This window comes from Hemicordylus capensis, chromosome 1, assembly GCF_027244095.1.
Source record: "Hemicordylus capensis ecotype Gifberg chromosome 1, rHemCap1.1.pri, whole genome shotgun sequence".
In the NCBI taxonomy this organism is placed as follows: domain Eukaryota; kingdom Metazoa; phylum Chordata; class Lepidosauria; order Squamata; family Cordylidae; genus Hemicordylus; species Hemicordylus capensis.
In genome coordinates, this window is record NC_069657.1 from 153089739 (window position 1) to 153105444 (window position 15706).

General features: G+C 41.8%; 1 protein-coding gene across 5 annotated transcripts in view; it reads left to right on the top strand.

Moving 5' to 3' along the window:
- MAP3K2 (mitogen-activated protein kinase kinase kinase 2) overlaps positions 1-14371 on the top strand; it is a 56431-nt gene extending 42060 nt beyond the window's left edge. For all 5 annotated transcript variants that reach the window (XM_053297668.1, XM_053297642.1, XM_053297658.1 and 2 more), the window contains 6 exons: positions 6462-6668; positions 8323-8471; positions 8642-8773; positions 11464-11593; positions 12447-12624; positions 13772-14371. In XM_053297668.1, coding sequence (XP_053153643.1) covers positions 6462-6668; positions 8323-8471; positions 8642-8773; positions 11464-11593; positions 12447-12624; positions 13772-13997 — 1022 coding nt within the window. In that variant the 3' untranslated portion in view covers positions 13998-14371. The remainder of the gene's footprint in view (positions 1-6461; positions 6669-8322; positions 8472-8641; positions 8774-11463; positions 11594-12446; positions 12625-13771) is intronic.
- The last annotated feature ends 1335 nt before the right edge of the window (positions 14372-15706 follow it).

Below are 15706 nucleotides of genomic sequence, written 5' to 3' on the forward strand. Positions count from 1 at the left end.
AACACCTGATGTACATGTACCTCCCACGACCTCTGCTAGGCAGGGTGATGACACATATTCTGACATTCCAAGTAAGATGTATTCTGACACTCCATGGTGGTCTCGGCAACCATGGTTTTTGCATCTACTCAGACTCTCACTACACATGTACAGAAGGCTTCCATGGCAACAAGACTTTCTATCTCAAGGAAACGGACAGGTACTGTACCCAGAGGTGCGCACTCTACAGCTAACAGCATGAAGTATCGGCTTCTGACTAAAATATTGATAAATCAGAGAAAGCTGTCCACTAGAAAGAACTATGCTAGCAAATGGAAAAGATTTACTTGCTACACTGTTGAGAAGGGCTTCTGACCTCTTAAGGCTACTGTTTGGCATGTCCTCTTATATCTCACCTCACTGAAGATTTCACAGCTTTCAAATGTCTCCATAAAAGTCCACTTAGCAGCAATCTCAGCAAGACCTAGAATGGGATGGGAAGACAGTATTCTCCCACCCCAGCTGCAAAAGCTTTTTTAAGGGTCTTGCCAACCTGTATCCTCCAGTAAGACAGCCGCTGGAACAGTGGAGTATTTCTTTAGCTCTGTTAGTGCTAACAGAGGCGTCTTTTGAACCCATGAAAACTGCAAATCTAAAGCTGACGTCCCTGAAAACGGCCTTCTTGGTGGCTATTACCATGGCCCGCAGAGTGAGTGAACTTATGGCCCTGAGGATGGATGTACTTTATACTCGCTTCTACCCAGATAAGGTGCTGCTACGTCCTGACATTACTTTATTTCCAAAAGTGGTGACAGATTTTCACAAAAACCAGGACATTGTGCTACCCACCTTCTTCAGGTCCCCTAGCATGCCTCTGGAAAAGGCCTTGCATTCCTTGGACGTACTGAGGGCCCTTTTATTCTACCTAGCAAAAACAAAAGCAATTAGAAAGCAGTTATTCATACCTGGCAAAGGAAAGACTATGGGACAAGCCTTGTCAAGACAGAGGCTGTCCCACTTGCTCGTAGAGTCAATCTTAATGACATATAACCTACAAAAGGTACAGCCGCCAAAGTCTATCAGGGCACATTCAACTAGAGCTTATGGTGCCTCTGCGGCTCATCTCTCTGACATTTCTTTTTGGGACATTTGTAGGGCAGCCACCTGGTCCTCTGAACAGCCCTTTGTGAAACATTATTCCACGGAGGCTAATTTTGGGAGTGGTGTTCTCAAAAGGGTGTTACAGCAACACTACTGCTCCCTCCTCCTAAAGGAGCTAACTAAACACCCATTCTAATGGACTCAGTGGCTCACGCCCCAGATAAACAGGTTGCTCACTTGTAACTGATGATCTGGTAGTGATCCGTTGACCTCGATCAGACCCTCGCGAGCCTCCCCTTCTCAGTAGTGCTCAAGTCTATGTTGTAGAACTCACCTAATGCTCCAATGATGTTTGACAGCTTCGGCAGTCTCCAAGGAACTGAAGTGCTGGTGCTTCCTCCTGCCTTAAATAGCCACATGGTCACGTGAGGCCAGGCGCAAGCGCCGAGAGGAGCTGTGGTACTCCACACCAAGAGGCTTCTGCGCAGGTGCAGAACTCATTCTAATGGATGTCAGTGGATCACTACCAGATCATCAGTTACAGGTTAGCAACCTGTTCTTTCTGCATGCATGGAAAATGTCTGGGTGCTTGACTCCATGACTACTGGATACAGAATAGAATTGGATGCCAACCCTCCAAACATGTTTCTTCCCACTCCAACTTTGTGCTTGCCTACCGAAGAAGCGGACCTTAGGGAAGCAATCCGGCACCTGCTAGATATCGGGGCCATAGAGCTGGTTCTACATGATCAACAGGGCAATGGCATCTATTTTATTCTGTTTATGGTGCCCAAGAAAGACAATTCTCTACGGGCAGTCTTGGATCTGAAATACTTGAATCGTTAGGTGACAAAGCAAAAGTTCAGGATGGAGTCCCTGAGGTCGACTGCAGAGCACCTGCAACACATGGACTTTTTGGTTTCAGTCAACTTCAGAGAAGCCTATCTCCATGTCCCAATTCATTCCCTCAGCCGCCACTTGCTTTGCTTCCTGTATGCAGGAGTTCACTACCAGTACCAAGCCCTTTTGGGTTATCATCGGCACCTTGCATATTCACAAAAATCTCGGCGTCAATATTGGCTCACCTGTGTCTTCAAGGGGTCAGGGCATTTGCGTACCTAGACTTGCTTATCAAACCTCTGTCTCTAAATGTCACCTGACAAGATCTCAGGGTAACTCTAAGAGCACTGGAAAATCATGGCTTTCTAATAAACCACGAGAAAAGTCCTTCACACTCTCTTGTTCATCTAGGTGTTCTGATAGACACACAGGAGGACAGGTTTTCTTACCGTCAGAGAGACTTCAGACACTGCAGCAAGCAGTGTTCCATGTGTTGACCAACAGAACCACTCCTTTGACAGCATTGTCATGCTTATTGGGCCTGATGGTGGCAGCCTTGGATTCAGTGCCTTGGTCACGTTTTCACTTCTGCCAGCTTCAATGGTTTCTCCTGCCTTACCATAAGGACATTGAAGTCCAGTCAAGCAAATTAGTAGAAGTCTCTCCAACCGTCCTACACTCTCTACACTGGTGGATGTCACAAGAGAACCTCTTGAAGGGCAAGGAGTTCCTGGATCCTCCCCAAGTGACTGTAACAACAGATGACAGCAATTGGGATTGGGGAGCACATTGTCTTCAGATGTCGGCTCAAGGCACATGGTCTTCTGCCGCACATGCTAACAGCATAAACTGGCTGGAGCTGAGGGCAATCAGGCTAGCCTTCTTTGTTTTTCACAATACAGTGCAGCATTGACATGTGCTGGTGAAGACAGACAACATTACCGCAAAGAGCCATGTAAACAGGCAGGGCAGGATGTGATTGAAATCTTCATGCGGAAGCAACTTTTCTGCTTTAATGGGCAGAGCTACATGCAGTCTCCATTGTCACCCATCATGTTCAGGGCGATCTGAATTGAGTGGCAGACTGGCTGAGCTGCAAATACCTTCTACCAGAGGAGTAGGAACTCAGTCTATCTTCCATCTGATTACCTTCCACTTTGGTCCACCACAGATCAATCTCTTCGCGACCCTACACAGTGCCAAACTACCTTGCTACTTCATGAGTTTTCACTTTTGGCAAGTGGAAACAGCAGGTGTGCTGTCGGCCCCTTGTCCACAAGTCATCCTCTATGCATTTCCACCAACTTTTCTCCCCAACTATCTACTTTGGAGGATACGTCTTCTCAGGGCCGAAGTCATAGTGGTGGCCCCATGTTGGCCTCGAAGGCCATGGTTTGCGGAGCTTCACAACTTGTCAACATCAGAACACCTTCTGCATCCTATAACAAAGGATCTGTTGTGACAAGGCTAGCCTCCTGGAAACTGAGCGGCTCATGTTTTGGACACAATTTTAGCATCTAGGCATGAGTCAGCTGGTAGAATATACCAGTGTACTTGGAGGGCTTTCCTGTGTTGGTCCATGAGGAACTCTGTTCCAAGGGGTGAAGCCACGATGAAACATGTACTTCAATTTTTGCAAGAGGGGCTAGAGAAAGGTTTGAAGACAAACACTTTAAAGTGACAGGCGGCTTCACTAGTGGGTCTCATCACAGGAGTTTCCAGAAATTCATTACAATTGCACCCACATCTGAAATGTTTTCTCAGAGGCACAACATTGCTGGCTCCCCTTGCACTTCACCGGTTTCCTTCTTGGAACCTTCACGTGGTTCTGAAAGCACTCCAGATGTCACCTTAAAGCCTCTTTGAGCCTCTTAAAGACCACTCCACTACGAATTTTGTCATTCAAAGTAGCCTTTTTAATAGTGATTATGTCAGCTTGAAGAGTGTCAGAGCTCAGGGCATTGTCTGCTCAGACGAACCTATGCATTTTCTCCAAGAACTCAGGCTCATCCCTGATACTTTCGGCACCCCAAAGTATCTTCAGTTTTTCATCAGTCACAAGACATCATGTTGCCCTCCTCTTGTCCTAAACCAGTAAAAAGACATGGCATAAACTGAATGTACACAGGTGCGTCAAGATATACCTACAGCGTGTGAAGCAAATTGGAGTGACAAAATCTTCATTTATCTCTTTTCATCCAGGTTCAATGGACCAACCAATCTCATCATCAACCATAGCCCAGTGGATCAAGGTGTGTATATCATTAGCCTATGAGACTCAACATAGCATAGCTCCTAGCAGGATTTTTGCACACTCCACAAGAGCGGCTGCTACATCGGGGGCATTCTCTGCAAATTCTCCTATTCATGAGATATTTCAGGCTGCCACGTGGGAGGCACTCTCTACTTTTATGAGACACTATAAGCTGGACTCTTATGCCTCAGCTCATGCAGCCTTTGGCAAACTGGCCTTCCAGTAAGTCCTTCCCCCTGAGTAGGTGTGAGGGTTCCCTCCCAATTAGTGGTTCTTAGGGCTGTGCTGTGGTATGTCCCACTCAGATGTTCTCAAATACAGCTGCAGAGAATGGAGCATTGGTCACTTACCATGAAGGCTTCTTCTTGCAGCTGTATTCAAGGACATCTGGACCTACCCACAGAATGCTCGCACCTACTCATGGGAAATTGGGAGGCAAGATTTGGGGTTTTTCCCCCTCTACTCAGAGATGTTACCTCACCTGTTTTGTGTTATGGTTGTTATTTTTACGTCTTTCCAAGGGTTACTTCAATTTCACTAATTCTTGGCCTAAAAGAATTAGACGGACTTATCCTTCCCAGGCTGTTAAAGGCTCTTATCTAATTCACATAGTCCTGCTTTGAGCCACGTGGAAAGGATAATCCACTCAAATGTCCTCAAATACAGCTGCAAGAAGAAGCCTTTATGGTAAGTGACCAATGCTCCATTCTCAGCTGCTTATGAATGGATTTAGGACCAAAATTGACTTTTGCCTACTCTTAGAGTTGGCTCCACAGACCAAAGTGGCTATTTAAACAACATCAGACCCAGATACAGTTTGAAGATGAATAGCACAATTCTGTGCACTCCCTTTGAAATCAGTAGGGTTGTAAGTCTAACATAGCAAAAGTGTCTTGCACACAAAGTTGGGTCATGTGCACTTGTACCTATTGGGCCCTTGACTGAAGATTTTACAATTGAAGACCTGAGGAAATCTGTTGCTTTGGCTATCTACCAAAATAACTTGTCTGAATCAAATACAGAACAGATCCACCCAAGTTTAATGTGTGTAGCAATTTCATTTGTTGAATTTTATTTCTATCTTGTTCTGTATGTGACTTCCAAACAATAATAACTATACACTCTTGCTATAGGATTTGAAGTGGCTCCTCACAAGGTTTATTCTGATATGCAGCTGGATGCATTTGTGCACACTGGAAACTTAAGTTTTTGTATATTGGTCCTAATGAATTTTAATAAGCAATTCAGTTGTTTGTTAAAAAGAAATAGAAAATAAAGATGAATACCTCTTTTTTTCAATCTTCATAACCTTATCTCAAAAAGTATATTATTATTATTATTATTATTATTATTATTATTTACATTTTATAACCCGCTCTTCCTCCAAGGAGCCCAGAGTGGTGTACTACATACTTAAGTTTCTCCTCACAACAACCCTGTGAAATAGGTTAGGCTGAGAGAGAAGTGACTAGCCCAGAGTCACCCAGCAAGTCTCATGGCTGAATGGGGATTTGAACTCAGGTCTCCCCGGTCCTAGTCCAGCACTCTAACCACTATACCACGCTGGCTTTTTTGGCTATATTGGATCCTTTGCTTTTTCTCTCCCATTTTTTGCAAGGCACCTCCATTTTTCTTGTTTTTCCTCTTTCTCATTTCTCCCTTTCTTCATTCCCTGATTGTTTTCCTCTGTCTCTTGTTTTTTTATTTTGATCTTCCCTTCCATCTTTCTTCTTTTTTTTCCTGTTAGAAAATAATTATGGAGTAAGGGGATGCTTGAGGATGGGGGAGGGCTGTATCTGCTGTTTGTGCAGTAGGAAACAAAGCTTATCATTGTAAACCGCCCTGAGCCAGCTCGGAAGGGCGGTATAAAAATCAAATAAATAAATAATAAACTTTGGGTCCTTGTAGTCTTGGCAGGGAGAGCATAAAGAACAAAAGGATAATTCTGTAGTCAGACAAGGTGTGAAAGCTATTGACAATGCATTGCCACTGAGGATGTACTGTATTGGATTTTAAAAGCTAAACTTGATGTGCAAGTACAATTTCCCAAGAAACAGTGTTAGGTACTCCCTTTGGAAAATAACTCAGTGTTCTTTAGCTATCCAGAGAGGTCGTACATGAATTCATTTTATCCATGAATGGTAGGTGATATGCACTGCTCAGTCTTGACTGATGGCTCCTTGTCTGTCCTGCATTCTGTTCATGTCACTTGCTACCAATGGAATATGCAAACAGTCCTGGGAGTTTGTGATCCTGCTGTTGACGGCTTCTTTATTCATCCCTGTAGGTCGTAAAACTTTTCCAAGGGCTAGAAGGACCCAGGGAAACAGTTTACGGTCCCCAGTGAGCTTCAGCCCCACTGATCACTCATTGAGCACAAGCAGTGGAAGCAGCATTTTCACTCCAGAACATGAAGATGGACGAATGCGGAGAAGAGGAAGTGATATAGACAATCCTACTCTGACCGTAATGGATATAAGCCCACCTAGCCGCTGTAAGGAAAAAAGCTGCACCAAGTGTTGTATGCTAGCTCATTAGAATGGATAAAGATCTGTTGTTGAGGCATTTAGGCTGTTTGTGCACTCTTATTCTTTTTTCTGGGTTAGAGTGAGGAGGCATGTACACATATGTATCCACCTGTGTTCCTATGCTTGTATGTTTGCATTTCACATCTGTAAAAAGCAGCACAAGAATGACTTGCAGAGAAGTACATTATCTGTCTTGTCAAGCAGCAAGCTATGTTGGGGTGAGCAGAGCGGCTGGGGCTGGGGAAGATTCCACCATTTAATTTCAAACAGCAAGCTTCTGAAGGGCAGCGTTCTTTGTAATATCTGCTAGTCTGCCCAGATGATGTCATTATTATTATTATTATTTGATTTGATTTCTATACCGCCCTTCCAAAAATGGCTCAGGGTGGTTTACACAGAGAAATAACAAATAAATAAGATGGATCTCTGTCCCCAAAGGGTTCACAATCTAAAAAGAAACACAAAATAGACACCAGCAACAGTCACTGGAGGTACTGTGCTGGGGGTGGATAGGGCCAGTTACTCTCCCACTGCTAAATAAAGAGAATCACCACGTTTTAAGATGCCTCTTTGTCAAGTTAGCAGGGGTAATCACAAAGAACAACATGTGGAAGTCTGCAGCTGCTGTAAGTGGAACCCTAAAAGAGAGGCTTTACTCAGCATGAGGTGCAGTTTGCATTACCTGATCAGAGACGTTCCTCTGGCCTAGTACTAGCTGTCTGTCTTGGTAGAGGTCACAGGTTCAGGTAAGAACCAGGTAATGCAAACCACACTACATCCTGAGTGGAGCCTCTGTTCAGGACTCTAGGTGTATGTACTCTTACAAAGAAATAAAACATAAAGAGATACTGTGTCTGACTGAATTTTGGCAGTTTGTGGGGAAAATAGGAAATGTACTGTGTATATGTAACATATGTATTTGGAGGTTTTTTTTTGGTATGCTGCTGTTTGTGGTGAGAGGGAACTGTTGTAGTGTGTAAACGCTTTTCTGATGCTTGGCTAAGGAATAGAGTAAAGTTGCCAAGTTCTGTGTTACTAAGCAGTCTTAATTGTTTAACTGAACGCATTGATATAAGTGTCTGTTTAATGTCCGTGTCTGTTAGGTCCCTTTTAGGTTCAAAATTGTGGCGCACATGAGTCCACAATATTCTATCCTTCATTGTATGGTTCCATTTTCAGGAGGTATCAGTGCATTAATGAAATTGTCGTGTTTATTGAAGCATCATGGTGGTATTGGTTTTGCGTTGTTGAAAAGATGAATGTGCTTTACTTCATGATGATGAGCTGCTTAGTCTGCAGACCACCTAAATGAGAACGTGTGAATTTTAAGCTTGTGTGGTCATAGTAAAGTGAGCAGTACAAAGATAGTTTAGGTTAGCGTGTGACTTGGGCTCTTAATAATGACTATGGATTGTTCCCCTCACCACAGAGTAACCACCTAGAGCCTTTGGAGTCAGGCGGTATATACATTTGATAAATCAAGTTCCCTTCAAATATTTAGATTTTAAAATGTATTGTATGTTTTAGGCCTTACTACTTATCTGATAAATAATTGTTACACTTTCTGGATGTTATGTTGTTTTCCTTGAGTAATAGAATACATACAAATTCTATTTTCAGCACCACGAGCTCCAACTAATTGGAGACTTGGTAAACTGCTGGGCCAGGGTGCATTTGGCAGAGTTTACCTATGCTATGATGCAGACACAGGACGAGAACTAGCTGTTAAACAAGTTCAGTTCGATCCTGACAGCCCAGAGACCAGCAAGGTAAGAAAATAATATTGAGAGGCGCACCATCTAGCCTAAACCTTATGGCTGCTTTGTCATTTAGTTTGCATTTGAAACAGAAAAATGAAACCTATTTGTTTTGTTCAAATTGGAACTTTTAGGATCACCTTCCTGATTCTGATAAGTTTTCTTGTGCTTTTACTTTTCAGGAGGTAAATGCACTTGAATGTGAGATTCAGTTGCTGAAAAACCTGCTTCATGAGAGAATTGTTCAGTATTATGGCTGCTTGAGGGACCCTCCTGAAAGAACACTCTCTATATTCATGGAATATATGCCAGGGGTAAGCTGGAGATCTGTGGTAGAAAGTAATTTCCACAGAGCTCATGTGTGCAAACACGCATCAGTTTTGCAAATATGGTGATATTTTGTTACTAGCCTGCTTGACAATATTCAATATTGCCAATCCAGAGAGGATACCATTGTATGCCAGGGAAAAGGCCCTGTAATTGTCTCTTACTGACTTCAGCAGCAACTCGAATTCACCAGTTGTGCCAGCACAAAGGATCTGTAGTTTGTTTTTCATATATCCAACCACAGTATAGCAAGAATAATGTATCTTTCTTTCTTGGCGTTCCCATGTGATCATGAAAGGATGTTTAGCATTTTCAACTGATTGTAAAGAAGCCTAGCATATAAGATATGTTTAAATGTCACTTCCAAGCTGTGATTATTGTGAACAGTTTAGTGTGTCTACTTCATAATTTTAAAATCTCTGATTCAGTACACCTTTTGCTTAACTATTACTGATCACTTTCCAAATTGTACTGCTCTTTGGCCTCTCGGATATATAAGCTAGCTGAGTATTGTTTAGTGACGGAAATCTGCATATGGAGACGAGTTACTACATGAAGGAAGGGTGCAGTAGGCCACTTCATGGAAGGAAAAACATCCAGCAGCATAAAGCATGTGGAACCTTATGCATTAGCCTGTTTGTATTACTGTGAATGCAGCCTGTCCTAGCTAGCACATTAGTTGTGTACAGCTTGCTGCATTCATGATTCCCTGAACTTTGGAGGAAGTCAAGCTTTCTGTATTGATACACTTGGTTTAAAATAAGTGTTGCTACTGTTACATCTTTCAGCAGTATTGCATAGTTGAAAAGGTTTTTTAGCACGTAGTTACAACCCAAAGGAAAATTATATAGTGTTGTATCTTAAAGTGGTATTTCACAAACAGAAAATTCCACATGCAAGAGGGAATTTTCTTTGTTTCAGTTCCTCATGAAGTTCTTCATGTTGCCATCCGATTAAGAGAGTAGGGAGATGGTCCAGATTTTGGAAGAGTGCAGGAGCTGCACAGAGAAGGGGAAGAGTAGTGAAAATCACTTCCCCCCCCTCCCCTTGTGCAAGCAGAACTTCTTCCATGCATGGAGTGACACTTTACGATATAGCCTTTTGTTTCCAAAAAGCTTTCAAGCTTCACATTTTCATTTAGTGCTAGTGTGAGAAGGCCAGATGGTAAGAGGTTTAGATAAGGGGTCTGCACCCTTTCAAAGAATAACCATTTTAATTTAATTTTTTGGTCTTTTACCAAAATATTTTAGGAGCCACCTCACACATATGTGCATATAATGTGTACTGTACACACACAAACATGACTAATCAATATTAATTGTGACTGATGTAAGGAAGAGAGGAAAAAAGTGTAGGGAATTCAAATGTAGCTCATACTAAGCCCCTTCTGTTCTGTTCTTTGTGGCCTTTGTGCAACACACTGCTGGGTTTGTGCCTGCAAAGAGCCACATTTCAGATTTTCTAGAGCTTTACCTTATAAGGAACGTTTAGTGAGAATGCTGGTTCCCCTAGAGGACGTTGCAACTCTCTTCTCCAGTCTTTCATTAACTGCAGCAATACGAGTCTTTCAAGCTATCTCTCCTCAGGTTTACCTGTGCGACAGATGGGGAGTGATTTTTATTAAATTCATCTTAGAAAACACTTGCTCACAAAAGTATGTCAAGATTGAGAGAAGTCCAAACTCCTTCAGTTCACTGTACGTGTCCAGTAGACAATTCCAAATATTTTGTCTGGTCCAGTGTTCCCTCCAAGGCATGCGCGTGTATACACGATCACACATTTTTTGATGTCCACTCAGGTTGAATCAGGAATGCCCCCCTCTGAATGCATGTGCACACACACACACACACTGCCTTGATACTGCCGCCCAAAACAAAATTTATTCTGCACACAGATGAAAAAAATTAGAACACTGGTCTAGTCGGTTTTGGGGGTGTTTTTTTTAGATCCTCAATTTTAAAAACCACTTATTTTATTTTATTTAATTATTTTAATTGGTTTTTTTTTTTTACATTTGATATCCTGTTCTTCCTCCAAGGAGCCCAGAGCGGTGTACTACATATTTAGGTTTCTCTTTCACAACAACCCTGTGAAGTAGGTTAGGTTGAGAGAGAAGTGGCTAGCCCAGAGTCATCCAGCTAGTTTCATGGCTGAATGGGGATTATGTCATAGTGCCAGGATAGGTTCAATATGACTTTTTATTTTCTATGAATTGTATTAAGAAAGCTGCATATATGTCCTCAGTCTCATGGGGCTCATGAGCTGCATGTTGCAGACCTCTGTGATAGATGATTGCGTCTATAAATCTGGAAAACCCCTAAATGTATTTTTTCCCCTTTTATAGCACTTACTAGCAATAGCAATAGCACTTACATTTATATACCGCTTTATAGCCGGAGCTCTCTAAGCGGTTTACAATGATTTAGCATATTGCCCCCAACATTCTGGGTACTCATTTTACCGACCTTGGAAGGATGGAAGGCTGAGTCAACCTTGAGCCCCTGGTCAGGATTGAACTTGTAACCTTCTGGTTACAGGGCGGCAGTTTTACCACTGCGCCACCAGGGGCTCTTCTCGAGACACAGTTCTATTATTATGGTCTTCTCGAGACACAGTTCTATTATTTTCACATAGGAATACATGGTACTACAACAGTTAATTATTTCTGTACCCGTAGGGCTCAATTAAAGACCAGTTGAAGGCGTATGGCGCCCTTACAGAAAATGTGACTCGGAAGTATACTCGTCAGATCTTGGAAGGTGTTCACTATTTGCACAGTAACATGATTGTACATAGAGATATTAAAGGTAATGGGGGCATTGGGGTCTACTTGTCTCATTGTAAATAAGTAACCATTTTTTGATAGAGCCACTGAAAACAAATCAACTTTCTATTGGAATGCTCCTACAGTAAGAAATATTTTTAGCGGGCAGTGTTTCAAGTTGAGAAGCAAACATTGGGCAGCATCCAAAACTTAAACATAAACTTAATGGGACTTCAGTTAGTCATGACTTGCTTGTCTCATTGATTTCAGTGGCACTATGATTAACCAATTAAGATGGTTAATCATAGGGCCAGTGAGTGACTCACTTTCCTTTTATGCATTCTTAAATGCTTTTCCTCTACTAAGAACACCAAAGCAAAAGCTGTGGTTGGAAGCATTTGCCTCACCAACATGATTATTAAATAACACTATCAAATAGTGTCATTAGTTGGGTTTTATGTATTATATAGTGTTTTTCTTAGTGTTTGAAGAGCTTCATCTATGTTGTTAGCTCAGTAATATTTAACACTTCTGTAGAGTAGGCCAGTATTATTCCCATATTGCAGATGGAGAACCAAGGTTGAAAGAATAGTGGCATGCCTGAGGCATCAAGTGAGTATATGGCAGAGATGAAATTTTGAACTGGGGATGTTTGCATCTGTAGAAAGGACAACAAGACATCTGCTGGATAGATGTAGCCTGGGAAGTCTATAGTTTTTTGAGATCTAGTCTGCGAAGTCTAGTTTTTTTGTGGAGCTCAAGCCTAAGGCTGTGTAGTTGAAAGGGTTAAACGTTGTTTCATTCAAAAGTCTGCTGTCTCTATGGAAGTACATGTGTACTGCAGATATCAGTTTACTATCAAATATGCAGCAAATTGTGTTGTGTTTATTTTTCAGGAGCAAATATTCTCCGGGACCCTGCAGGCAATGTTAAGTTGGGTGATTTTGGTGCCAGCAAACGGTTACAGACGATCTGTCTGTCTGGCACTGGAATGAAGTCTGCCACAGGAACTCCATACTGGATGAGTCCAGAAGTTATCAGTGGAGAAGGGTATGGGAGGAAAGCAGATATCTGGTATGTTAGTCTGATGAAAGATATTTGCCCAGGACCTTATCACTAAGTAGCATTTCAACCATTTCACTATATGCTTGTTTGTGCTCTGTGTTGTGCTCTTAGTCATGAACTTAGTTTAAAAGTTTATGAAGAGAAGGAAGGAAATGCATGGTCCTGTTACCGACCCTGTTGATTCAGTTCTGTGAAACAATTCTGATAAAGAATTGAAAAACAGAATTCTGGAGTCTAGAGCAGTCAAAATATACACTGCAGATATTCAGATACAAGAGAGTTCACAGACCTAGGAAAGGATCAGATCTCAAAACCAGGGCTTGGAAAAAGGCTGCATCTTCCTGTAGATGCTGACATCACCCTCTTTTGATTCCATATAATTTCTATAGGGATAAGGTCTGGTGTTGGATCATCCCTTAATGATGATCTTTGATGATGCATAGTTTCATGGTTTGCTGGGGAAGATTGTAGCTTTAGGTCTTTGCTCTTGCTTGGAGGGTGAATAATGGGAGGATAGGTTTGCCACATGCCACTGCCACAATAGCTAATTATAGTAATAATAAACTAGTAATTCCAGGCATCCACCCACCGCTTTGAATATTCATTGGGTTCCAGTGCATAATATTATAGCTGGCATCAGAATTTTAAATCAATGTGTCCAATTACTCTGAATATAGCAATAGCACTTACATTTATATACCGCTCTATAGCTGGAAGCTCTCTAAGTGGTTTACAATGATTTAGCATATTGCCCCCCAACATTCTGGGTACTCATTTTACCGACCTCGGAAGGATGGAAGGCTGAGTCAACCTTGAGCCCCTGGTCAGGATCGAACTTGTAACCTTCTGGTTATAGGGCGGCAGTTTTACCACTGCGCCACCAGGGGCGCAAGGTGGCGCCACCAGGGGCGCAAGGAATATATTAAAAGCATTTTCATTGCAGATAGGTATTAGTTGTATGTTGACCATTTGATCCAGCAAGACAATTATTATGTTGTAATAGTTAACATAATTCCTTCAGCTTCAGATTATGTGCTCAATAAATGTTGCTTTTTGAACTGAAAGAGTGTGTTTTTAAGCATACTTGTCTGCTCCTTTCTGCATGGGGAAGCTATTGGCCAGTATTAATGCACTTGTCATTTTTGCCTGTTTGCAGGAGTGTAGGCTGTACAGTGGTGGAAATGCTCACTGAGAAACCGCCTTGGGCAGAATTTGAAGCAATGGCTGCCATCTTTAAAATTGCCACCCAGCCAACCAATCCCCAGCTGCCACCTCACGTCTCAGACCACGGTCGGGATTTCCTAAAGCGGATTTTTATTGAGGCTAAGTTGCGACCATCCGCAGACGAACTGCTAAGACACACATTTGCACATTATCACTGATGGCCTGCCTCAATCCAACTCTCACCTACTGCATTTATTTTGACTGCACTTTTTTTTTACAAAAAATTGAAAAAAGACAAGGGAGAAGTTATTTCTCTTGATTCTTTATTGCATATAGATTGTTAACAATCTTGCTTTGTATTTAGAATGCAGATTTTGTCCCCCATTTAGAACTAGAATATTTTTGTTTTGGTAATGTACTGATGTGGTTCGCATAAAGCACTTTAGTACATATTCTTCATTCCTTATTTAAGTGGGAAAAGGCAAATGATTTGGACCATCAACAATTGCTTAATTTTTTTCTCTAGCACAGCTGACTAACTCAGGATGCAGGGGAAAATAATATATGTTGCTAGCAGATGTGGCAAAGGAAATGTTTCCAGTTGTTCCTTTGTAGTGTATAGGTGGCTGCCCTGAGAGATCTTGATTGTATTTCAGCTTCTAAGTCATTCTTTAATCCATGGTATTGGAAATGGACTCCAAAGCTGAAAGAACTCAGACTGCTGAACAGGGTGCGCTCTCAGAAAGATAGCATCTGACTTGCATTATCACATGCAACCCAATAGGTACGTTTGTTACGTTGGTTTTTCAATTGGGCAGGAAGGTGTCCCCCACCCAGTTAACTACTTCAAGGGTCATGAGGAGACGGGTAAACAGATTATTGTAGGTTCCTTACTCCTCTGTAGTGCAAACCTTAGAGGGCAGTCTCCACATAACCAGGGAACTAACTTACTGCATGGTATAATCACATGGCAAGTTGAAAAATAGCTCTGCAGAAAGTGCATGCATCACATTCTTCAAATCTTGACTTCCGTTTTTAAAATTAGCATGTTTCTAATCCTCATGGATGAGGAGATGAGCTTTAAAAAGTGGAGACAGGGTCTACTGACCTCTAAGACTAGAGGTCTGGGAGAGGCTTTCAGCTTCCAGGTTGAAAAATAGCTTATCTTTACAATTTCTTGTTCCACATCCTTTATACTGTTCAATTTGCCCTCCCTCACTGCTGAATAATATTTCATGCAATCCTCTCATCCATCCTTCTTCATTATCGTGTTTTCTTTGCCGTTTGAGTTCCTAGACTAGAATGGGTGGCAGTGTCTAAAATAAATGGGTTGCCATTTCTATTGAAGCTGGACAGAATTTTGTCTCTAAGATGCATATTTGGCTTACTAGTCTAATGAGATTTGCATAATTTATGCATTTTGCATTGGGGTGAGCATGCAGAATTTGGCTTTTCAGGGCATAGATTCCTGGTTTTTCATGTGGTATATAAAAGATCCCTGCTCAATTCAATCAAGAGGGGAGACACAGGCTGTAGAAGCAAGTGTTGGAGGCCTTCATACATATCTCATCACATAGTTCTGTTCAGATGCACTGAGGAGGAGGCTGAAGAGGTAACTCTTATCTTCTCACTTAGTAAACTATTTTAAAGTGCATTTTATACCATATCAATTAGTTGTGTTTTTCAAAATGGGGGGGAGGGCATTTGATATACCCCAGTAATGTCAATCTACATTGAGGCATCTGAATATTGCTTCAAAAATAATTGCAGAATGCTTGAATACTTCATATCCTTTCACAGTGAAAATGGGAAAAGCCTGTGAATGGAAATAATTCTGGTTTCCAGTGTCACGTGGCAATAAGGCCCTGAAGAATCTGGTTTTTAAGAAGCGGTATTGTTTACTAGGGATGTGCACGATATTTATCGG